The 26,133-nt window shown below is 34.7% G+C and overlaps 1 protein-coding gene across 3 annotated transcripts in view; it reads left to right on the plus strand.

Annotated features, from left to right (window-relative positions):
- Window positions 1-827: 827 nt before the first annotated feature.
- Trh (trachealess) overlaps window positions 828-26,133 on the plus strand; it is a 165,061-nt gene continuing 139,755 nt past the window's right edge. For 2 of the 3 annotated variants that reach the window (XM_064040818.1, XM_064040820.1), the window contains exon 1: window positions 828-1,146. In XM_064040818.1, coding sequence (XP_063896888.1) covers window positions 992-1,146 — 155 coding nt within the window. In that variant the 5' untranslated portion in view covers window positions 828-991. The remainder of the gene's footprint in view (window positions 1,147-26,133) is intronic. The other variant, XM_064040821.1, reaches the window with a different exon arrangement.

The raw sequence follows: 26,133 nt of genomic DNA on the forward strand, positions 1-26,133 counted from the left end.
GAGGTTTGCCGAAGTTTGCCGAAGATTCATCAAGTCATTGTAGGCACTCGCTAAGACAAATATCAGTCCGTTATCAGAATATTATATTTGCACATAGTTTGATTGCATTTGTTCGATTTCGATGGCGACAGACTGGAAAAATTGGTTTGGGTGTATTTGGACAGGTAGGAAGATTATGAGAATGTATTGGCTATATCTTTGTAGTTATTTAAGGGTACCAGTTATATTATGGTCTATTGTTTTAGAGTCGCATCTATAGACAATTAACTGAACAAATGTTTTTCAACTATCATTTATTCACATCAATTTGGACATACCTACATAGCCATGGCAGTCGAAATATTTTTGAATAAGTTCATAGGTAAAAGCAGAGGTATAATCTGAGCATAAAAGCTCTTCGTAGGTAGGTAAATGCTAGAATTCTGCATCCGCAAAGAATCAGATATTGTAGAATGTGTATATCTCGTGTTTATTTTTTGATTACTTAAAATAATTCATTTCAGTAATGTAATTTGGTAATTTCACATTAAAAGATATATCTATTTTTAAACCATTTAACATAATACTCTGGTAGTACGAGAGGGTACTTTAAGTCAAATAGATATGTTTTATGCCAAGGTATAGGTATGCTCACATTCTTATGTCTTATAGAAGTGTCAATTAGATTAACATATTAACTGAACTGAAATATTTTTGAGCAAAAACTGACACGAATTTGAAGCAATAAACATATTTTCCACAACGAAAATATTTTAATTGCTGGCACTAGTCCGTGTTGCTGACAAATTATTACTTCATAATTTTATTACAACCTTTTTGCAGCAAAACCTATTTGGTACTTCATTACAAAAACTATTAAAAAAATGGAACACGAAAGTCTTTGTAGCCAGTTTAAACGTTCGAAATGTTCTATTTAAAAAATGGAACAGTGAAGTGAATATGATTTTGAATGTGGAACTTTTAGTGATTTTGAAAATGGAACTATAAAGTAATGATGGAGCATCCTGGTGGTTTCGCGTCTTCGCCGTGGGCGGCCATGTTGGGCCACGGCATGCATGGTATGATGCAGCACGAGTACTCCCATGCGCACGCGCACGCATCGATGCCCATGGATCTGCATGTGCCGCAGCCTTTCCCTTATTACCGGTAAGTCATTACTATAATTCTCCCTATATACGGAGCAATTTTAACGACGGTAAATTTAGAAAATGTCTCTTAGATTCTTAGATTCCTCCTAGGCTTTAACCAAGCACCATGGATGGTCAGTCATAAACTATTTAAATCTTATACAAAAACTGAACCAGCTAATCCCTCCCCTGCATTCCCCTACATAACAAGCAGTTTCCGCTCAAGGATTGGTCGTTTTTTGAAGCGCACAGCAATTAAAGCTTAATTAACAATTATAACACTATCCAATAAGCATAGGGAATTTACATGTTAATAAGGTTGGTTTTCGCTTGAAATCGTGTGTGGTTAAAAAGTGGTGAGTCAGATATGGTTAGTTATTAGGGCTGGATGCCGTCGGATGCGCGGGCGCCGGTTTTTGCGCGCGCTTGAGTTACGCGGCATAACGCACGCTGGTGGAAATTGTTGGGGATTTGTATGTCTGTGTGTGGGTTCTGTTCTCATGCTTGGGAAGTGGGAAGTTGGGGTTAGGTTTCTGATGTTTGTGGGAAGTTAAGGTTTGGTTTAGTTTTGTGTTGATTAGAGTTGGGTTATGATGGGGGTAATTAGTTATAATTTTGTAATAGTAAAATAAGGAATTTATTTTACTTGACTGCGCCAATAGTGTCCTTACATCGTATATCTAATTCGGAACTGCCTTACAGTTTGTCGGCAAAAAGTAGGTAATATAAGATAAGGTTTATATTTACAACGAACCCTGTATTTTATTCTGAAGTATTCGCTATACTTATTACTGTAAGATTCTATCAAATTCCATTTAGTAGGTTTTATGTACATCTATAGGTACATCTATTCCCAAATCTAGACTCAGCGTAATTTAAAATTTAAATAGTTTGACTAATAAACAAAATACATATTCATCAAGTCAAACGTAGACCATTTTTCCCTGGAAAATCATCAAATTACCCCACTGTGGGTGCAACGTCAGGGAGTGTCAGACTCTTACTGACTAAAACCCACCATGTTCCTTCTTAAAGCCTTTATATACCAGGGCCGCGGTAACTCTTTCGAACAATCCCGCAGCCCATCAAACATAGACCGAAGTCAACAAACAAGATTTTTAAAAAATCCAAAAGAAGTACATACTTATGGTACAAAATTGCAAATTCCCCATGTTTAACTATAATACAAGTTATAGTTAAGTAAAAACCGATGCCATAAAGCCTTTCATGGGGAACTCATCATAAACATAGAATTACATACTTAATGTACTTATTAATGCAGATCGTATCTTGAAATAGGGAATAACTAGTTGGTTGACGTGGGTTTACTCGATTCCTGCGGGATATATCTTGCGTATTTGGACAAGGAGTAACAATTGTAATGTGTGGGGTAAAATAATTTTTATTTGGACTGTCCTAATTTTTTGGTAAATTCAGATTATAAATTGAGACAAAGCAATATGTAAAATTACATAGAAATATATTTTCAAGTTCAATTCTTTCTTAAAAAACGTTTCACAAGTCGATATTTCTTTCTCGTAAAAACAACTGAAAGGATGTTCATGAAAAGTAAAACTATGTAGTTACTAATCAGAATACCGTATGGGCTACTATTTATCAGGGTGCAGTAAGTATTTCCCACGGGACATGATTTAAACTGCTGATAAAAGGGACTTTTCGTTATAGGTCCTTTGAATTCCATCTTCAGTGTCTAAATTTCGAGGATCTCTCATAGAACATTTTATTTTCAGTTCTTTACTTGGTATTGCATCACCCACTTCCGACTGGACAGACTTAAACGAATCTTTTCATCTATGAAGTTAGACACTACTTCTAAGAATTAGTCTATTTCGCTCATAAGGAACTAATGAGCCAATTTGTCTGTTTGTTCGTTGATTATGTCACTTGGTTTTGTGTTAGATCCATATAGTTTCTGTTACCAGGTACTATTTACTGTGCACATTTGGATGGTAACTAGCGATTTGAGGATATTTTGTGGTAAGATCAGCTTGAAACGTTATGTTATAGCACATGGATAATATACGGTATGACATCTGAAATAACTTTCAATATAACTATTTGTGGGAACACAATGTCTAAATTATGGTAACTAAGCAAGGATGTTGGTATAAAATTCTACATTTATCTTATGTTATCCCTAGTATATAGAAATTTTATTTCTACGTAGGTAAGTAATTACAAAACTCCAACAGAAAACATCATTCGATTTCCAATACCAATTTTTTCACCAACATTATCCTACGAGGCGCAAATCCATCTAAACCGCAGTCCCACAAGAAATCGATTTCTTTTTGATATCGATTCCCAATCGAATATCGAATGACAGTGATCACGTGTCGTCGGTCGCCACTAATGTCCATTCACACTATAATCTGTGCGCGTACGCAGCCCGAAATTACGGGCCAAGATGGCGGCAAGGTTGTCATTTGGCGTGTCGAGACTGCAGTCGCGAGGGCTAATTATTGACTGCGGTATAGTAAAGTGAGGTTCCGATGTTTACTTCCTTTGGTCGTTTTTCGGATGGGATAAGTTAATTGTTTTAAAAATACGGTTCCGTGTATTTGTTGTTACGGTTTTTTGTTTTGTTGTTAGTCATCTGATTAAGCCTTGAGAGATCTGCCTAATAGTGGGCTAAAATCTAACTCATCATCCGCCGCAGTCGGGAAAAAAACTATGATTTATATAGGATACAATCTTTTTTTAGATTATTATTTTGGACTTTTTGCCCAACTGCACAAATATTATCTATCGGTGCGAATTTTAGAGAAATTATACAAGTAACTTAACTTTAAAATCGACAAACAAATAATTTGCCAAGGACTGGCATAACACACGGAATAGGTCCATCCATATATTTTTTTTCTTTTGTACAATAAACAAACGGGTTGAGCTAAATAAAACCGTTTAAAAAAAATCCGAATTGAGAACATCCTTCTTTTAGGGGAAGTCGGTTAAGAAAAGTTGCGAAGAGCCTTGAACTTACCCTCATCCAAAATGCACTTCCACCAACATTTTTAACCGCAAAAATTATCAAAAATTAACAATCAAGTTATTTAAAGAAACATGTTTCTTCGTGGAACAGTACAGCAGATAGCCTTAAGTCAACGATCATTGTTTCTGCTGACTTAATCAATCCGGTTTACCGGTTTACAGAAAAACCGAACTCAATCGTGAAGCGAGAGAGTTTGTCATTTCAATGGCCGTGTGAAGGAAATATTTTTAGGTTGGTTTGTTAGATTGTGTAACTAAATAGATAGATAGGTATATTCTTTATTATGTTTACGCTAATGTAATTACACAATGGGTGGTCTTACCTGTGAAGTTATATTACCTACCTACCAGTGTTTTATATGGAGTGACTGCCTATCTCAGCTATCCATCCCAGTTACCTAAGTAACACAACTGCCAGATTTTATTTATGGCTTCCATTAAAAATAGCAGTCTTTGTAATTTAACGATACGAATGAATTATGAAATACCAGTTTCGAGCAGTTTTACCTACGTCCCGGGCGAACTATTTCCCGCTTCCGAATAAAATATTGACGTAGCTTTTTTTGTTAAAGAATTTTCAAAATCTCTATAGCAGACCGAGATAACCCTCTATTACTTCGGAAAACCTCTCTGGAGTACTGGAGTAGGTAGTCAAATATTAGCATAGAATAGAGATCAACTTAGAAAATCTTTTATCTATTAACATTAGTACATACAAAATTAACACAGTCAGTCTCTGTCAGTTTTACAACAGTAGTCTAGTGTAAACATATTCTAACACATTACGGACTAGACTAGCATTAAGATGTAGTGTAACAGGTTCAGCTAATCAGGCCCCGATAGTTACAACATGTATACGTCGTTCGCGCTACCTATAAATTATGTAGACTTTGGTAAAATCTTATATATCTGAGTAAAGTAGGAAAGTCTGTGTTAATTTATTGAAAGATCGTTGGTAGAAGGTACTCATCGCCTTCCAATATACTGTCTATCTATTTTTTCGCTATAGATCGGAATTTGATATTACATGTAGAGGTATGGGGCTAGTGTCAAAATTCTATTTAAGCAATTGTTAAGCAAACAAAAAACAGGCGAGCGTACTCGACGTTTTGTTCGTAAAAGGATGATACACTAGAACATCTCATAGAGCGGCTCGTTGTTCTGTTACAAGTAAATGTTGTAGTCCATACTCACCTTAAGGTTTTGTATAAGAAGCACCAGAGGATTCAAAATACTTATACACGTTGGACACTAGAACACGATTACACTTACACGTAACTTAGAAAATAGAAATAGAAATGCACTTTTTGAAAATTGTCAATATCTTAAAAACCTGACCGAAAATTGTTTGGTTCTCAAAAGATTTTTAAAAGAAACTGTTGTCATATCATAAGTAACTAAAATTAATCAAAACTTAAAAAAAAACTATGTACGCCACCATTTATAAGAACATTACAATTTCAAAAGGGTTCTTTTTTCAAATGACAGCTGTATTTGGCGTGTTCCTTTTGGGACCACTTCATTAGCGCCCGTGTCGATTGGCCCACGGGTGAGTTTCGTTCTCTTTCCCCTTATCATCAATAATTAATGATGAACCTTCTCCGGCAAACCGACTACAGATTCCAATATACCTCATTTAAATAATGCGTATTTGAACAAATTTTCTACATTGTCAACGATTGTGGAAAAAACTTTTTTACCTAATTAGCGTTTGTGATTAGTTTGCAATTCGTTGAATTGGATTTTGGTTTGATTGGAAAATAAAGTGACATCTTTTCATTTGCTTTTTCAAAGATACGTGAAGATTTTTAAAATAAGAATGCTTCTGTTTTTCGCATGGGAATCGAAGCTATAATACTCCCTATTACGTCCAACCATCGCAATTTGTCAATAAAAATAATTGCCCATATTTATCTATAATAATACAAATCGTTTGTGGCTATTAAACTATCTTCTACTAACAATGACATTCTCGTGCCGGTGAAAACCAACAGTTTCACTTTTTACCCCCTTCCTGTAACCACACATTTGCGGCAATTCCACGGGGCACTTAAACTTCATAAGGACTGACTGACATTCACCATAAAAGGGCTTCAAAAGAGTCACAAGCGTCATAAATCGATGGCCGATACGAAAAACTGTACTATCTTCAATTGCCCCTTTAATTCCTCTTACTGTGCACTGATCGTAAAATACGTCACAATTAGTCAGCTAAAGACTTGCTTTATTCATATAAAAAAGATTTTATTTGTGAAAAAAAGTATTCGAGTCTAATATATGGGCCGATTTTATTTCCAAATGAGGGTTTATACGTGTAGATAAAGGTGGAGCGTTGTTGATTTTTGCTTTTTTAAAATCCAATTTGCCGATGGAATTGATTGCGTTCAGCCTAATTATCGGTAAGGATATTTCGTAATGAGGTATGATAAAAAATAGAGAGAGATAGGTTGCACGCTATGGGCTGATGCAGGTTTACTTTAACTGAACAAATAATGAGGTATTAATTAGCAAATATAATTAAGGCTTAAGTTTTCATTTCTTTGAATTATTCTTTGTTGAATAAATAGTAGTTGGTGACTTACCGTGTGAAAGAAGTCACTATTTTTTCAGATGTTAAATAACCAAACTTTTTAAACCAAGGCAAATATTTTAAATGCCTATACAGTGGTGGTGGTCTAGCATTTTCTTTTGCCATAACTAGATATGCTACCCATAATTATTATAATGTAACGCTAGATGTCGCTAGCCGCCATTAAGTCAGCTGTCAAGCCCGCCACGCCAAGCCGCTACGTCACCTCCTACCGCGCAAGCCTTGCCGCCAAATTTCAAGAGGCGGGAGGTGAAGTAGCCGCCAGCCAGCCATATAAAAGCCAGAAGAGTTGATTGTGTGATTGCATTTGATTTGTATAATTGTAAGGGGAAACTCTGCCCAAATAAAACCACGTTAATCAAGTCATCTGTAATTATTTTATATCCGTGTCTTTATACTCAGAAGTGGTATTGGAAAAACCTACGATGAAACGACGCTCTGCTACACACAAACGTCGACGGTCCCCCTGCCCAGAGGACGAAGATTCTGCGTCAGTAAGCCAGTTGTCCGAAAGTTCAAACGACGAAGGTCGATACACACCGCCTGCAAGGAAACTATTGAAGAATCCCCTAGCACTAGACGTGGAAAAAGCATTCAACGATCTGGAACACGAAGTGCCTATTCGTCGGAAAGAACACCGCGCCGCATCGTTAATTCTGATTCTAATTTGATCCTGAAAACGAAGAATGCACAGTTACCGCCTGGATAAAAAAAAAAAAAAAAATTGAACAATCAGGTCAGTCAACATGCCAATACTTGTACTATGCCATTTGCCAAATGTGTTCTACAATTGAGTGCCTCATGTGTCGATAATAACGCCATTGGTGGAGTAGACTTAGACAAGATCAGGGTAGGCCCGATAAGCAAATCTGATCATAATCAATTGATCGATTTACTATCCCAATACAGTGAATGGTCTGCTAGCTGTACAAAGGAGTTAGGATGTACGGATTTAGTTCAAATGCGCATAAGATTATCTAATAATGAACCAGTACACCGCAAGCCTTATAGATTAGCTCATCACGAACAGGAGACTGTTAGAGTCAAACTTAATGAACTATTAGAAGCGGGCATTATAAAGGAATCCGAATCACAAAGATCCAGTTTTGAGAATTTAAAAAACAATTCAGACACACTTTAACGACTATTGCATGTCCTAGGTCAAATGGTCAAGTAGAACGTACGAATCGCACTATTCTCGATGCGTTGAGGGCTACGGAACCTAGCGAGGCTTTTCATAATTGGGACAATAGTTTACCAAATATCATATGGGGCATTATATTCTGGTCCATATGTCATAATTAATGTTTTAGGAAATGACCGATATAAATTGAGAAGTATAAAAGGTCTTAGGGGATACAAGAAGTTTACAAGCCTAGTTTCTGCTGACTCCCTACGACCTTATCATAGTGTTGCTTCTATGTCCGATAGTGCCAGTAGTGTGGATGAACAATTGGAGACCGAAGATCTTTTGGATCTTCTTGAGAGCTAGGCCGAAGTTCATCCCCACCCTGATTCAACTTGTCCTGAACTCGCTTGTAATAATTTGTGTTGTTCCCATTGCGGGAGCAATTGTTACAGGATGGCCGAATGTAACGCTAGATGTCGCTAGCCGCCATTAAGTCAGCTGTCAAGCCCGCCACGCCAAGCCGCTACGTCACCTCCTACCGCGCAAGCCTTGCCGCCAAATTTCAAGAGGCGGGAGGTGAAGTAGCCGCCAGCCAGCCATATAAAAGCCAGAAGAGTTGATTGTGTGATTGCATTTGATTTGTATAATTGTAAGGGGAAACTCTGCCCAAATAAAACCACGTTAATCAAGTCATCTGTAATTATTTTATATCCGTGTCTTTATAATAATTAATTTCCCTCTGCTTCATAAACCAAATGAATATGAAATTATGCTACTTACATAGTTTACAAAGTAAAATGAGAAGTATCTTGTAACAAAAAGTCCACAATCAAATGCTAGACTGGGGTGCGCAGGCGCCGTTTGATAACGTACTTACGTGAAGATTTACAGGTTATGGACACGTTATTGTTTTATTGAGTAGAGGAACTGTAGTTTTTGGGTCATTATAATTATGTTTTTGGCTTAGGTTCCAATTTTCTGGCAATTAAGTATATATTAAAATGAGACTTGAAGTCTTTTTAGTTATTAATTACACAAGCTAATCAAAAGCTTACTATGGGGCTAACCGATCGTGTGTGTAAAAAGTGGTCCGTGTTTTTTTTAAGAAGTTATTTCAAAATTCTAATGGAAACAATCCTTACCATAAGTTCCATTCAATTTTGAAACTGTTCCAAATTCAAAAATGTTTCTTAATTCGAATTCGATTATTTTGCCGCGGTTTAGTCTGACGTATGAGTTCACCATTCACCATTGACAACTAAAATGTATCTAGAGACTTCAAAGAAAGAACGCACGTTTATCAACATTTCATCGCGCAACTTTTAGTTGCTTATAACGGGCGGTTCCACATGCTATCAGTTCTGTTCACGGCTTAATTGCCCCATAGAAATTAATGTTATTATATCGCGGGCTTGTCGGGAAGATTGTCAGTGAATAGACGCGATTAGTGTTAAGATATAAGGCTACCCATTCATAGCGTAACGGTGGTGGTAAGTTTCACTTGACTTTGCCTTCATTATAAGGTTTATTTTGGTATGTTTTTTTTTAGGGGAAAAGAGATTGCAAACTTCCTTTGAGACGGTAATAGTTTTTTGGGCTTGTTAGTAACGGTGATTGGTAATATGTTGCTTATACGTAATAAGCTAATAGTATTTCCAAAAATTGTATTTTATCTGAGGAAGATTTTTGCTGCTATATTATTAATACTTTTTCAAAATAATAGTAGATATCATATTTATTTTATAAATAGTTAAGATATTCAAAGAATAAGGGTAGGTACCTACTACGCATTTACTAAATTTAGGCAAGAAAAAAACACGACATTTTAAACAACTACAATACTAAAAATAATTTCTTCTGCTACTACGAACATAAATTGCGAATAATTTCTCAGAAATCACGGAAAACAAGAAAGCTTGCCTTGCTTAACCTACCGCAAAACTGATGATTATGTGGTAACCGGCCGTTTAGCTAATCGTCAGATGTTGACATTGTGGTCGGGTAGACCTTATGTCTTTTCTAAATAACTGTCGTTCCGAGGGAAAGTTGCATTTTGTAGCAATTAGAAATGTTGATGAGAATTTTATTTTGGATAGGATTTACCTATTGTTTTTTTTTTTTTATCCTGAACTTGTTTCCTAATCTGAAAGATTTTAGTTTCTCTGCTGTGAAACAAGACAGATTTATTATTTATTTATTTACCTATGAGTACATCATAGTTATACATTTTCCCCACAAAAAGAGTGTAGATAAAGATAATTAATTAGCGATACAAAACTTATTAATGTAAGTTTAAATTAGTATACAAAAATGGTTTTAAGAATAGTTCACTAAAACAACCATCCATTTCTAGAAATTGACAAAGTTACTAAAAGTTCCTTGGATGTCAAATATAATGTAGCGTTTGTTTAAAAGGAGCGACAACGCTCACTTTTTGCGATTTGTCCGTCAATTACGTTCTCAGAATTTTAGCGTCAAACGTAAGAAGTTTTGTTAAAAAAAAGCGACACAATTATATAGAGCTGTCACGGATCATATGAACGTAATAGCCACTCCATATATGTCCTAACAACTATAGACAATGTCATCCATTTTTTTTAAACAATTCTACCTCTACGGTGCCGTAAATGAAAACTGAATTATCCACCCTTTGGCAATTTAAGAAATAAATTTCTTTTGCAATAATTACTCGTAGGACAGTTTTGCGACTTTGCGACATTGCGACATTCCTTGAGGGTGGAAATAAAAGTGCGAATAAAAGAAATGTGCTAAAGGGATGCAGGGCAATTGAGTACAAATGAAAGGGCACCGGACTGAGGACGGAATTAGGAAAACATTAGAACTGGGAAAGGTGCGGAGAAGGTCGTGTTGAAGTATTTTTTGAAAATATTATTTGGTATGTCATAATGTTCTTTACAATACATGAAACTACTATTTTTGATTTTGTTTCTTCTTTCTAGTTTTTAATGTTCTTTCTAGTGTTAAATAGTAACAGCTAGAAACTACATACTTAAGTTACAGATAAGAATTAATGTAAAAAAATTACATCGAAACGTAACTTGTTGTATTCTTGAACAACATCAGCGTTAGCCAGTATTAAGTAATGATAATTTCAATGCCAATCCTGAAAAATAACATCTAACAGTACCAAACATTTGGAAAAAACACATCAATTATTGCAAAAAATATCACAATAATACCTCTCTACCCCCCTTCATATTCCTATTTGCACAGACTGCAATGGGCTAGCAAATGGGGTGTAAGAATTAAAAGGTGCTCAACGCCTTGTCGCGCTGTCGGCCGTCTGAGCCCGCCTTTATTAGTCGAAACCATTATACTCGCTTTTTAAACGCTGAATTAGGCAAATTTTTTAAACGCAGTTCCTGTACTGCTTTTTTTAAGGTGTTATGGAAGGTTAGTTATTGTTTTTTTCAGCTTTTTCTTAGTCTTTGTGAGCGTTTAATATATACCTCCTATGTATGTTAACTATGTTAAGTAATAAATAAGAGATATGAGATCACGAATAATTCCTTTTTAACATTTAGATACTAATTATTAACTATTCCACTAGTCCCGAAAGGTCTACAACTTTAAAATCTTCGTCATAGAAAGACCGTTCCTATAGCATATGAAGTTCTATCCAGCTGTATAAACATAGTTTTATTTGAAAACTATAAAATATCAAAACAAGCCCAAAATCAATCATACTCCATAAAATATGAAGCAACAACTTTCCTCCCTTTACAAAAGAGACCTTATTACCATCACCTTAAAGTCTAAAATCGTATAAAGTAAAGCCGAGTGCAGGACATCGGGTTATTTATGCTCACCATTACTTGTAACAAGGCAACGTGACAAAAGTCACACTTTATTAAAGCCTATTTGTTTTATCGAATAAATAATTTTATTGTGTGCACTCGTGTTAACGTCCAACGTATTCTGTGGAGCTGGGTTCTGTGATTTTGAAAATGGAATTCTAGAATTCATATTTTAAACGCATATTGCAAAATTCTTTTTTCGTCATCTGCCTTTTCCCCAACTATGTTGGGGTCGGCTTACAGTCTAACCGGATTCAGCTGAGTACCAGTGCTTTACAAGAAGCGACTGCCTATCTGAACACCTCGACCCAGTTACCAGGGCAACCCAATACTCTTTGGAAAGACCCGTTACGACTGCCAAAGGAGTTCAAATGACAGCCGGGACCTACAGTTTATCGTGCCCTCTGCAACACGGTCATTGGTGCCCAAGACATACTAGAAAGTACTTACATACAAACTTAGAAAAGTTGCGGAATGCTATTGTTCATTGAAAAATCGTTTTATTTATAAACAAATTGATAAGTGATGGAAATAATAAATACTTATTCAATTAGAATCGATAATTTGTTATCGAAATTTGAACACCATAGACTATAGAACAGTAAGGGGCCATTTAAATTACCATAAAACGGACATAAATACTGTAATGCTACTAACTATTCTATTTATTATATTTATGAGTTCGGGGGTGATTAGGAGAAAAGCATTAGTGGTTCCGTATATTTTTAATATTTTTTTTTACAAATACTTACAATCTTTTTAATTTTTATAGTTGGTTTAGATTTGAATTCTAGGTCAGTGCTGCAATGCTTGCTAGTGGAGATTTTCAATACTAATCGTTTTCTGTTGTCATCATCATCCTCCGAGCCTTTTTTCCCAAACTACGTTGGGGTCGGCTTCCAGTCTAACCGGATTCAGCTGAGTACCAGTGCTTTACAAGAAGCGACTGCCTATCTGACTTAGCTAGCCTTATCTTAGGTCCGAAACAAAAGCTCATGACGTATATTACCGCATACATGCACACTTTTATTTCGTTGAAAAAATCCAAAAGAAAAATATCTCTTGTCACTTCAACTTTAATTCGAAATATCTTCAACGAAAGGTAGCAACACCTTCGGATCGTACCTTTACCTTAATAAACTAAAGAACACGAATAAAACAATCGCAGTCATTAATTAACTGAATACACAAGTTATAAATTACTTTCGCTGTGCCGACCGATAGCGCTTCCATTCACAAATTATTCAAAATTATTCCAAAAACAAAACTCCATCTTTGATTAATCGACGCCATTGCTTTCCGAGCTCCTTTGTACAATACAAACTTTCTTTTACAACTCAAATATGGACTTCCAATCAATAATCAACCTTATGTAAATTGCATAAGTATTTTTAAAACGAATAACTAATTTTGTAATTCGAAAAACAAATTCGTAGTAAATGTAAGTGTGAAATTGGCTCTACATACTAAAAAGCTTAAAATCAAGTGCGATTGTATTGCGAAATAAACCTTAAATCAATGGATTATGGTTGATTTTAATTGTAGTTTTAAAATTTGAGGTTATGTGTCAAAAGTTTGAGATATAAGCGCGCGCCGCCCGCCGGCAGAAAACGACGCACATAGATTACGTTCGGATTCACGCTGCGACGGCCGCGATGTTGTTTATTTGTTTATCCTTGTCTCTGAGAACGTTTTATTTGTTAATAATTATTTTGATGTCTCTTTTAGTCGGTGGTTGTTCGTCTTAATTTAAATGGATTAGCTGATATTCAAATAAGGCGAGCTTATTACAAATAGTAAACGATTCAATTTCGAAACACGATATACCTACATTCCAATCAATTTTCATTTTAACGTTTGGATACACGTCCAAAACGCAATCAAAAAAGGTGCTATATCGCTATAAAACTAGTTAATTACTTAACAAGAGAAAAATCAGTTAGTATCAGAATTCGCTTTATTTATATCGCGTGTTGGTATCTGTGGGATAAACTGGGAACGTTCGCTGTACACTTAATTAGCACAATCTTAACTTTATGCGTTCCAGATTGCTATGGTAATAGGTCCTCAGTTGCCGCCGCCGTAAGTGGCGTCCTCTCGATTTGTTTGCCGATTAGATAAATTAATATTTATTTTGCGTTTATGAATATGGACGACATATTGGATGCGTCAGATCGTCTTTTTTTTCAAGATGGTGGAATGTGATGTGATGTTGGACCTGAAATAAATGAATTGTAGCGGTGTGTTTGAAAGGCATTGAAAAGTTGTACTTTTAAAGCATTTCTAGAAGAAAAAAGTATCTTCAATTAAATCACAAAAGTCAATGCAATAGTGATCATAAAAGCTGAAATAATATGCATTTGATTCATCCAGTTTTAGGCTTTAGTTCACCCCGGTAAATGTTGAGGAGGTCAGATAGGCAGTCGCTCCTTGTACACTGGTATTCAGCTGCATCCGGTTGTATTGGAAGCCGACACCAACATAATGGGAAAAGGCTAGGCAGATAATGTAACTGTGTATTTGAATAGATAGATAAAAATACGGACAATTTGCAATTAAAAAAGATTACTATACCTAGAATAATTTTATTCTAATAAGTACTTACCTAATGTTAGCTGTTAAGTTATTCCATCGTCACTCATATATTTGCCAATTAAATAAGATAATATTTGCATAATTAATTATACTGAATTATTAATGTTATATAAATATTATTATTCCGTTTCTTGGTCGACAGTCGTAGTTTTTGTAATGACGGTAAAAACGTTTTCTTTCATACAAAATGACGCTGAGATTTGCTTAAAAATACAATGATTTGACGTTTTTAATGTTTTATGTAGTTGCAATGACGATGTTAAACAGGTTTTGAACGTGTACTTATTACGTGGGCACTATTAATTTAGCTTATATTTTGTGGTCTAGACTTCTTAATCTTAGCTAAAAACCTCGAAAAAGAAATATATTGAAAATTTGGATGTGAATGATGCTTCTATATTTGTCATGTCTGAACATACTAAGCTTGAAAAATATATTGTACCTAGGTATACCTTATAGGCTACTTTTTATTCAGGTGCTGTGAAAGTAGTCTTCTCAGGACGAGAGTCAACCCACGGAGATCAACTAGTACCTCTTTAGCACATATTTATGATCAGGATCGACTAGAGGTACCCCATGATTCAACTTTGATCTCACACCTATAAAATAAACAGCAAGATTTTTACACGAATATTTATATCCAGATATTAATTACTACCTAGTTATTACCTCTAACTGCTCTTTATCGGTATTTAACAACTTAAATTATCATTATAAGTGCCTAATAGTGGTTTTATTAATACTTAAACTTAAGAACTCTTGTTATTTAAATATAAAACCTTCAGTGTTATTGCCAAGTGTAAAATAAATACTATAAATGACATTACGACTGTTTTTAGTGTTCATAATTACCTTTATGTATGTGGTTATTTGCCTTCTTATAAATGGCGGAGGTTAAGTTATAATTATAAATACAATATCTATAAATTATAATATTTGATAAGGAATTTGTAATTTATAACCTATTGAAAGATTGAGGTGAGGATATTTTATAGAGCTCTTAGATTTTAAAAGTTATTATTAAATATATGAATCTACATGAAAGAAAAATAAGTCTTGTTTCAGGAGGCGTTCTTAGTGTAAAATTAGCATTGCTGAAAACTTATAAATGAAGGTCTAAAATGAGCCTCAACCAAAGTATATTTTAATAAAAAATAAGACACGACATAAAAAAATATTTCCAAGGACATTAAAATAATAGTGTACCCAAGTACAAAGCGTGAATACGTACACTTTAAAAACAAATTGTACGCTAGTGCTGTATCGATAATTTCGAACGTAATCTGTCATCGAATGAATCGAATCATAATCGAACGATTTCGCCACACGCAGCCAATCAGACGCACCGATGAGATCCAATGTAAGGAAGTGGTGTATGTTATAAGAAATAGCGATTTTGATGTTGGGTCTTTGGATACTTTACCAAGATATATTTAACTTTGCTTTATTGTTAAGTTAACTAACGATAACGGTAGATGAATGTAAAAATGTGTCGTACTTTAGGTACAATTAATTATAATTGAGATTATATTTGTCAAATCGGGCTATGAGAGTGCAGGAATAGTGAGTGCACCTGTGTCTGCGTAAATGCTTGTGCACTATAATATGCCCAGTCAATGGGCTAGGAGGACATCATCATTTGGGAATGACACTTTGCATTTTCCTATATCATCTTAAGATTAACTGGACTACCTACTATTGATCCCAATAAACATTTTAGATTGGTGTATCCACAGTACACTGACATAACTCACCAGAGGCATAACTTTAAGAACAATGCAATTCAATTCACGCTTTCACCTGTCACTCGCACCACACCCCACTCAATATGTAGCCAGAAACTCGCCGCCCTGTAATTCCAATACTTACGAACATTACCCAGGGATAGCACTATTATAATGTATTAAGGAATATTATTTTATGGCTGCACCGACGCGTTATAGCCGTTTTGTGCGCGGCTAAAAATACCGACAGCATGTAACCACCTTTATGGTTATCGATATCGATAATAGTGTGCACAAATTATGCGCGTCACTAATTTTATTTGTTGTATTTTGTTGGGCGTAATGAGTTATTTTAGGAGTTCATTGTTTTTATAGTTCGTTTTGATAATGTGGAGATGTAATAATATTGAGCTTGATCAAGTCATAAAAATCACACTCTTTTTATGTACCTACATAAATTGCTATTTAGATACGTATGTATGTAGGTAAAGAGTGAACTTCCTTAAACGGCAGTAGGATGCCTGAGGCTAAAGGAGCAATAAGAGTATTAAACATTTCAACAATCCATACTAACATTACAAGTGATATGCAATCTTAGAGCATTTAACCAACCAATACGTGCTTGTATGTGTATGTGTGCGTTAACTGCGTGTGTGTGCGGCTGTGTTTGAGATTTTTGGATCGAAAATGAATGAATATATATATACAGTTTTTGTTGCGATTGTCTGTCAGATTTTTTCACATAGCGATTTTTGCTCATGGCTTTACTGCTGAAATTATTGAGATAGGTAGGTAATGTTAACCTATAGGAGAGGTATTTGATAAGGAGATGTATCAGGTCCTTAGGAAGATAAATATAGGTCTAGATCATAGCTATGTTTCATTACTGTTACATTTCATTACAAGTTTCTCTGTCACCATAAAAAAAACCCATGTCATTTGCTTAACTCATAATAAAGTTATGTTGTTTGACTCACACGTAACGGTATTGGATATTTAAAAAAGTTCACATGTGAATAAGAACTGCTTTCTCAGTAATTTTAGTTTTAGGGGCAAAGTTTACACTTTCAAAGTTAGTGTGATAGTTCGCACTATGCTGGTTGTACTCTAGAAGGTTAAAGATACCTACGACTATTGATAAACATCCAATTTAATGTATGACTCATAGCAATATTAGCAGAAAACGCTTTTAGAACTAATCTTCAAAAAATATTTCTGCTTAAGCTTAATCAAAAATTTGCAGTATACGGTTATTCTGTCACTGACTTTTAGTCTACAAGCGTTTAACAGTCGCAATAGAACGTTACGTGCTACACTTCTAAGTGAGTACCCAGCTTTAACTCCGCTTACATAAAATTCTGCAGACAAAGTTAGATTCAGTTTTAAATACAGTTTTAGTTGTCAATGTACGTAAGATTGCAAAACCTTTTCATCCGACTTCTCAAAAAGGAAAAGGTTCTCAATTCTTTCACTTTAGAATGTCTAAGAGCGAATTCTATCTACAGCCTTACTTATAAACGTGAATTAAATATAAGTAATACTTAAGGGATGTTTAAGAAAATTCTTACTTATAAACGTTGCTTAAGCATGTCTTAACTAACATTTAATCACTACTTAAGACTTTAAGAAGTGATTAGTTAAAATGTTGCTTAGAAGGTGATTAGAGATTTTATAAGTAAGGGGGTTAATGTTTAGTTAATACATTAGCGACGAACTCACGGGACCAACTGACCTATTTCTTCACACAAATTCGGAACCACATCTAAAGAAGTGTCAGATTTTGGTTATTAGTCCAGAAAAGTTAGACCATACTTAACACTTACAGAGCAAAATATGGTACAATCACACACAGCTATAGCATTTTTCACACGACATTTCGTCGGTATCTCTAATAAGTACAGTCGCGTACGCAAGTGATACACTCACAATGCGCGCACAACTCGAGGTGTGAAAGGTTATGTTGAATGCGCGCGCGCAGAATTATATCGTCCACTGTGATTTTACGCTTTTGGCAATAGTGTGGATTACCTTTTGTTTTTAGATTTTTAAAGGACATAATTTCAGAAGTACACAACTTTGAAATGAACCTAAATTTTCGTCTCGAAAAGATGACAACCATAACACTTTTTTGATCTATTAATCCTAGCAATTCGTAGTACAATCACAGACAGCTACAACATTTTTCACACGATATTTCGTCGGTATCTCTAATAAGTACAGTCGCGTACACAAGTGATATGCTCACAATGTGCGCACGACTCGAGGTGTGAAAGGTTATGTTGAATGCGCGCGCGCACCGGATTATGAGAATTATATCGTCGACTGCAATTTTACGCTTTTGGCTATAGTGTGGATACCCTATTTTTTTTTAGTTTTTCTAGAGGATCTGATTTCAGAATTACTTAATTCTGAAATATACCTACATTTTCGTCCCGAAAAGGTGACGATCATAACACTTTTTTTTTTGAGCTTTTAAAACCTACCATTTCCCCGTACAATCACAGACAGCTACAACTCTTCACACGATTTCGTCGGTATCTCTAATAAGTACAGTCGCGTACACAAGTGATACGCTCACAATGCGCGCACGACTCGAGGTGTGAAAGGTTATGTTGAGTGCGCGCGCGCACTGGATTATGAGAATTATATCGTCGACTGTGATTTTACGCCGCGAACGCGTAAACTTGATACTGTTGGGAATATTGTGGATTAGCTTTTCTTTTTAGGATTTATTTTTATAGTATTACAAATAATTTTTAAGATGATTATGTTTATGTACTCTCAATTCGTTGTTTTATGGTATACCTAGCTAATACAATAAAATCTTAAATCTGGAATTTAAATACTGAAAAGGCAAAAACAATACCAAAAGTCCATTTTCATTCCTGTTATAGACAAAAAAACTGTTCAAAATCAAGAGACATATTTTTTCTATAAAAATAGCATCACTCATGTAGGCCACAGAAAACAGGACACATAAAGCCAATAACCAAAGAAAAAAGGCCGAACCACTACAGAAAAAAAAGTATCAACATGGCCTTATCCCCACAATTCTTGTAAGAACGACACCATATAATCATACGTGTACAGTTATTGTTTTTCTTTACTAATAACGACTGGTTAATACACGGAGAACAAAATTACTACCAGAGGTGCCATAACGGAAAATCTCCTAAGAAAGTAGCGCGCCAAAATGCGGGGGACGAGGAACGCTACTGTCTCCGCCTTTTTACGCCTTCTTTGAAACCCGCCCATTTTTTATAACACCAAAAATCGTTGACAGATGTCCCAAAGAACCCGAACACCTCGTTAGTTCACTCGAAACTGATCGTTTTGGTCATGCCCAGGGCACGTATTTGACCTAGAAGAAGACGCCTGACCCACCTCCATTAGGGTATCTCCGTTCGTCTTTCTTTACTCCGTGGGTTTACGACGGTCGGCCATTGATACGAAATTATTGATTGCACCTTCGCGGTAATCTAGCAGAGAATTATTTTAGTTTTAACACTGTTATGGAAGGCGGATGTGAGAAACGGTTGTTAGATTCAAGCTTCTAGGTTCTTGTAATGATAGGGTTAGGAGCCATAAAACTGAGGAAGGTATGAAAACTTTTTTTTTTGGTGTATCATTCGAAAATTATTTCAAGTGTACATATATATATGCATTTTTTTTCTGCCAAAGTTCCCCTCTTTTTTTGGGCGCAGAGTCTAAGGCTCTTCCTACTGGGATAATAACACTAATAAACTAATAACAGAATGTCTCTTTGTAGGACAGGTTGATACATTTTTTTGTTTATATAATGACCTATAGTGGCTGTCAATCAGGTCTGAAAAATAATATGAAACCACAAAAAAGATGAAGATAAACAATAATTTATTCAAAGTAGGCCGAAAATCCGAAAATCACAAAAGTCAAAGTCAAAGTATTTATTTGCACATGAATACAGTAGGTTCTTAAGGTGTAATGTAATAATACCCAATAAAAAATATCAAGGGCTTTTTGTACCACCTTTAAACTATCTGTATTTCTCAATTTCAGTCTGAATATAAATTAGGAAAGAAGAAGGTTGATCAAGGAAAGACTAATTAATAAAACCTAATTTATCAAAAAAACAGTAAATAATGAAAACGAATACGAAAAAATCAAATTTCGTTTCCCTTAAATCAGATCTATCACAGAACGCATTCCTTTAGCAATCGCTGAACAACCGGTAGCTACCGTTATCATATCTTGCAACAGCAACAGTACCATGGAGTAAGGAAGGATCACAATGCAGGTAGGTCAGGCGCCTTCTACTAGGTCAAATACGTACAGTGGGCAAAACAATCAGTTATGAGTGAACAAACGAGGTGTTCGGGTTCTTTCGGACATCTGTCAACGATTTTTGGTATTACAGAATATGGGCGGGTTTCAAAGAACGCGGTGACAGTAACGTTCCTCGTCCCCCGCACACCCGCATTTTGGCGCGCTACTTTTCTTAGGAGATTTTCCGTTATGGCACCTCCGCTACTAATTTTATTCTCAATGAACAGTACTGTTGTTCAGTAATACAATTGACTATACATGTTCCTGTGGTTTTGCTTGAAAATTACGTAAGTACGTACATGATATGACTATTGACCGCAGTAACTTTGTTTTGGAGTGAGCTTATTGTTTACTGGTTTTTAGATTGTGGTTGCTTGTTATATGATGTGTGCAGTGGTTTTTATAGTCGCAAGCTAGGACATATGACCATCGTTAGAAGTATGTTTGAATAGATGCATTATTGACTCGATAAATTATTTCATTTGGATGTAGGATGTAGGCAAATTACATGTAATTAAATTGCCGTGAAACTTTTGTCTGCAAAAAATGTTAGTGTAGTATATGTAGTCTATATTATGCTTTCTTGAAACTGAAATCTACTTAGGTATGTGTAAAATAATACACGGATATTGCAAAAAATATTTTTATTTTTATTCGCATTCGTAGATTTTTATTCAATATTACGAGCTTTACAGGGATCGAAACCAAGTAACATTACTTAATTCAGGAATCATAAAATGTAACTTTTCAAGTACCTAAAAGAATACAGAAAGATATGGCCCAAAGACAATAGTAAAACCTCGAAGCTAGCAACTTACTGCTAAATCAAGTCCACTAAGTAGGTGTCAGGTATCTTTTAGAATATTTATCTTTATCTTATCGGCGCGCGCGCAGTAATTGGTGGCTAATTGCGTTTCGTTGTAATCACAGAGTGTAACACTTAGCTGCGCGGGAGTGTTGGCCGACGCAAATGTATGTTTGTTTTAGTTTTACATGTGTCAGTTTACTTGTCTATGGCTAGGGAAATGTTATGTTTTATGGATACTTGGGAATAAGATTTTTTAATGACATAACATACTTTTTACAAATATTCAGTAAATGCCTTTTATTCACTATCGCAGCCTGTTTTTTTTTAATAGAAAGTGTTTTTCCTTTTGAAGTTTTCCACAGTTTTCCGTCATATGAAACTGAAACGTTCTATTTCTTTCAAACCGATATAAATTCAATTTCAAATCCATAAATCATAAAGTTTAAGATATACCGGATTAGATATTTTACAATTGGAAAGTAATTGACCTGTAAAATCGAAAGTTCTTGTAAGTAATGAACGAATTTCTAGTAAGTACTTATGCGGTAGTACTCAAGCATAGAGAACATTGTATAGATAGGTCGTATTTTGAAGTACTATAGTAGATTGCAAACCCTGACTTTTCTTCACGTATCACGTTAGGTACAAAATACAAGGAAATATTAATTATAAAAAAATAAGAAGTAATTGATTATAAAGTAAATTAAGAACCTAGGTAGGTACCTAATATTTTCCTGGAAGGTGGTCCCCCTATTTAAAAAAACAACAAATAACCCCCATTTATCAATTAAACACATACCTAATTGTTTTAATAAAACGACGTGTAACAATAATGGCGGACATTGGCGCCCTCTGTCGTACATTATTGTAATTTTATGCAATAAACCTACACGCGTGTTGTCAACGAGACAAACGTGTTCCGAATTTGAAAATTTAAATTTGGAACATGACGATAGGATGACGTTAAGATGTTACGTTTGCCGTGAAATTGGATGTTTTGTTTTGTGAAGTTCAGATGTAAGATATGGACTACAATTTTTAGGTAGTTCGTGTCGTGTTTTTGAAAACACTACCTGAAAAACGCAATTTTTCAGCAATTGCGTTATAATGTCAGTTTTTATTAGTTAACTGTTATGGCGAGTAAAATCAAATATAATCCCAGGTCTTATTCTCAGTCCTATAAGTATTGGCAACAATGCAAGTCTGAAATTGCCTATTTAATTAGGTAATTTATAATGTAGGTAAGTATTTACATTTTCTTCCTATATTCCCATATACACCAAAATAATATCCCACAAACCATTTTCATGGGTTTAGAATTAGACGTCACGTGCCTTCTATAGCTTCGAGTTTGTTGTTCGGCAAACAAACTTCGGGGGCGCTCGGGACGGCTCGGGTCAGGGGTTAATGGTAATTAACCGTTTTAGTGCGGTTCTGTCGGTTACGGGGATTAGTGAAGGTTTTTGATGGGGAAAATGATTTTTGAAGGAGTTATGGTGATAGAAGTGGACGAATTTTGGTATTTTTTACAAGAATGGTGAAATTATTTGGCAAGTTTAGAAAGTGTTATAAAAGTCTGTCTCAGAAATAAAATGCTATAGTTATCATCACCATATCGGGCATAGAACGATCACTGTTGAACGTATTATAATGTACAGATTTCCCAATTGATTTAAAAAATAAAATTGTTTAATCAGATTGTCTGAACACTTTTTTAAATACATATAATAAAATGTTACACGATAAATAAATTAAACACACACGATAAAGTAATTCTACATTTCAAAATTGTGTCCTAAATTATGATTTAAACAGACCCAATAAAAATTGAATCCAAACTTTACAGCAGTCGTTTACTGCTAAAACTTCTGCTAACACTGAAAACGGCGAACCCATTGAACATTGTTGAACGAAAATTGATAGGTCTCAGTAAAAATTGATGTTCATCATTACAGTCTCGACAAAACGTTCGGGAACATGTTATAAAATGCAAAGCGTTCGACGGCTGTTGACAATTGCACGGGATAGGGACGCCATCTTAGAAAATTAGCATTTGAATTTAGAATTGAAGTTTTTAACGTTGGAAATGACTTTTATAATCTGTGAAGGCATTTTGTTTTTATTAATTGTACTATGAAAATGTTATAATACAAATTATAATAAAATAAGGAAATTACGTAGAAATTAAATGTATTTATGTGATAATATCATTATCAGTAATAAAGGCTATTTGAATTTGAATGAATTTGAATATGAAGAAAATTGATGGATTGTGTGGAAATATAAAAGAAAAAAAATGAGTTAAGTTAGGTTATTTTTAAAGGTTGGAGGGTGATGATGAAAACTGGCACAATACGTACCTTATAGGTAATAGGTATATGTAATATATGTCTGTTTAATTTATTAAATGATAGCAAATAATATTTGTTTAATGAGACAACAGTTATCGCTTCGAGAACTTATAAAATATTCTGCATCTAATATCTCATTAACTAGTTATTATTGCATATCTGCAAACAGGTTGGTCTCAACCAGTTGCAGTTGCATATACTTATTAGTAGGAGCAAATTAACCTAATTCACTAAGTTGATTATAATTTGCAGTTTTATGAGCAAGGTGACTTTTTTATTTTAGCTTTATCTTACGATTTATCCGATACCTATAAGGAATAAAACTTAATTTTCTCATTCTGACTTCTATATGTTTTTCTTAATCTCTCTTATAATCTCTAATTACACCAAATAACTTCTAAAACATCGATTTAACTTTTAATTACACCAAAAACATTTTTGATTGGACCAGATTTTAAGTTCATCCATTGTTTCAAATCACGATGCATTGTGATAGCAAACTTTTTTCAATCATTCTCCTTTTGACAGCCCTGGCTGAATACAGCGTTCCTAAACCGAATTCTATTACTTTTTATGTTCGTTTAGGAACACGTTGTAGAATAACACCTTGTGAGTTTGAATGCGATTCCGAACGGTTGCAGAATGAGACTTCGTTCTACATTCAATTTGAAAATTGCGATATCGTTGCTCGCATTTCAGATGTTTGGTGATTTAGATAAATAATTTATGTTCGATGAATTAATTCGTTATTGGGATTCCTAGGATATCGAATTAGTTCTCGAATTTTCTGATAACGCCTATTGAAGCATTTATTTATGGTATACCTATCTGAAAAAAAGTAAGGTTAGCGGTTAGGGATTGGACATAACTTGAATGGGGCTACTGTTAAAATTCAACCTCTAATGCCGAAACTGTGAATAGATCGGTTATAGAAATCCATCGTAATAGATTGTTATATTCGGAACTGCTGAACAAAAAACACCGGTCTTAGCGGTATTTGGTGCTGTGAAGATTTAACAAAAAATATGAATACATAAAGATTGCCTATCTACTTTTTTTAGTAAAGAAAATACCTTGCATATCTCTATTTAATATAAAATTTCATCACGATTTAATAAGCCTTAGCGGTGCGATCAACCATCTTCTATATTATTGTCAGCAATATCGGGCAGAGCCGTGTTTTATTAAAAAGCGCGGGAACAACATGCGCCATATTGGCAATAGACAAACTTATGAGAACTTTACAACGGTATGTGTGGAAATATTTGTTTTTTTGGTGTGAATTTATGGTTTTATGAGCAAAGAAGAGAGATGCATTGATTTTATTTTGGTAGGGGGAGTAATTTATGACAAACGAATTTTGTTTAAAATTTTGCAAATACAAAGTGATAAAATTATTTGATAATTTAATTTGGTAAAGTCGGACTTCCCAATGAAGTGGAAGATAATAATTTGAATGTTTGAGGTGCTTTCACAATTATTTAATTTCCATCTATCTGTTTTTAGAACTTGTTAACCTATTTGAGATATATGCATCCATACATGTGCTTAAATATTTAAAAAAAAACTGCCTTCAATTTTCCCTACGATACTAAAATTAACATTTTCAGCTGAAACTAAATTCCGTTCTAAATATTTCTCCTCACTAGCACCATCCATAATAATTACCATGACAGTCCAATGTCCCCTAATGGACCATAGACAATATTCTATTGACGTAAACTGTGCGTATGCGCACTCAATGGGTGAGGTGCAGAACTTATTGTGCAGATTTAACTGGTACAAGCGATTTCTCTGGTTATCTTAGTATTGTTAACTTTATAGTTTAACTCAAAGGAGTTTCTAGTTAATGGGTAAGACGAGGTTGTGGAGTTAATGGTTTTGTTGTCTATGGTTTAAGTTGCTAGGGAGATTAAAGTTGCTGGCAGCTTTCAGGAGACAATGTCTATGTCTTAAATATGAATGGAAGAAAACTTACAAAAATCAGTTTAATGTATTCCTTTTTAAGGAAAGCTGTCACCCAATTGATTTTAACTTATTTTTTTTTATTTCTTGTTCATTATTGACATTGTTATTTATGAACCAAATAAATGAATGAATAATAAATACCATTTTTGTTTGCTTATGAAAGCTAATTTCCAAATTAGTTGAACTATTTTGTTATCGTCTTTTTTAGGTATTTGCAAAAACGTTTAGACTAGATAAGTAGTTTCGGTCCTCGTTCAGCCTGAATTTTTACAATTTCAGTAGTTCCTTACCAACTCGTAACAACACCCAATCTATACATTAGAAGCCTTATACCTGAAAAAGTCAGAAATAACAGCCATTACAACCTTCATACCGAAGCTAGTCAGTTATTAATAATGTAGGCGTCGAGTACTCGCCGTCGTGAATAATTCATACTTTGCGCGGGAGGTCGGATCACTGGGAAATGCTCTAATTCAAGAATGTATTGAGAATGGAAGAGATACTCCGTTAATGGTTATGTAGAATGTGGAGAATTTAAAAGTACAGATAATACATCATTTAGGAGAGAGATTTGTCATTTAGGAGAGAGATCGGTTTGACAGGAGCAGAATCAAGACAGTTTTACTTATAAACGGTGCATCAGAAACAAATGGGAGTTTTTGTCGATTAGTATTACAACATAATTAGCGTACATGAAAACAACATT

Source organism: Helicoverpa armigera, chromosome 23, assembly GCF_030705265.1.
Source record: "Helicoverpa armigera isolate CAAS_96S chromosome 23, ASM3070526v1, whole genome shotgun sequence".
Classification (NCBI taxonomy): Eukaryota; Metazoa; Arthropoda; class Insecta; order Lepidoptera; family Noctuidae; genus Helicoverpa; species Helicoverpa armigera.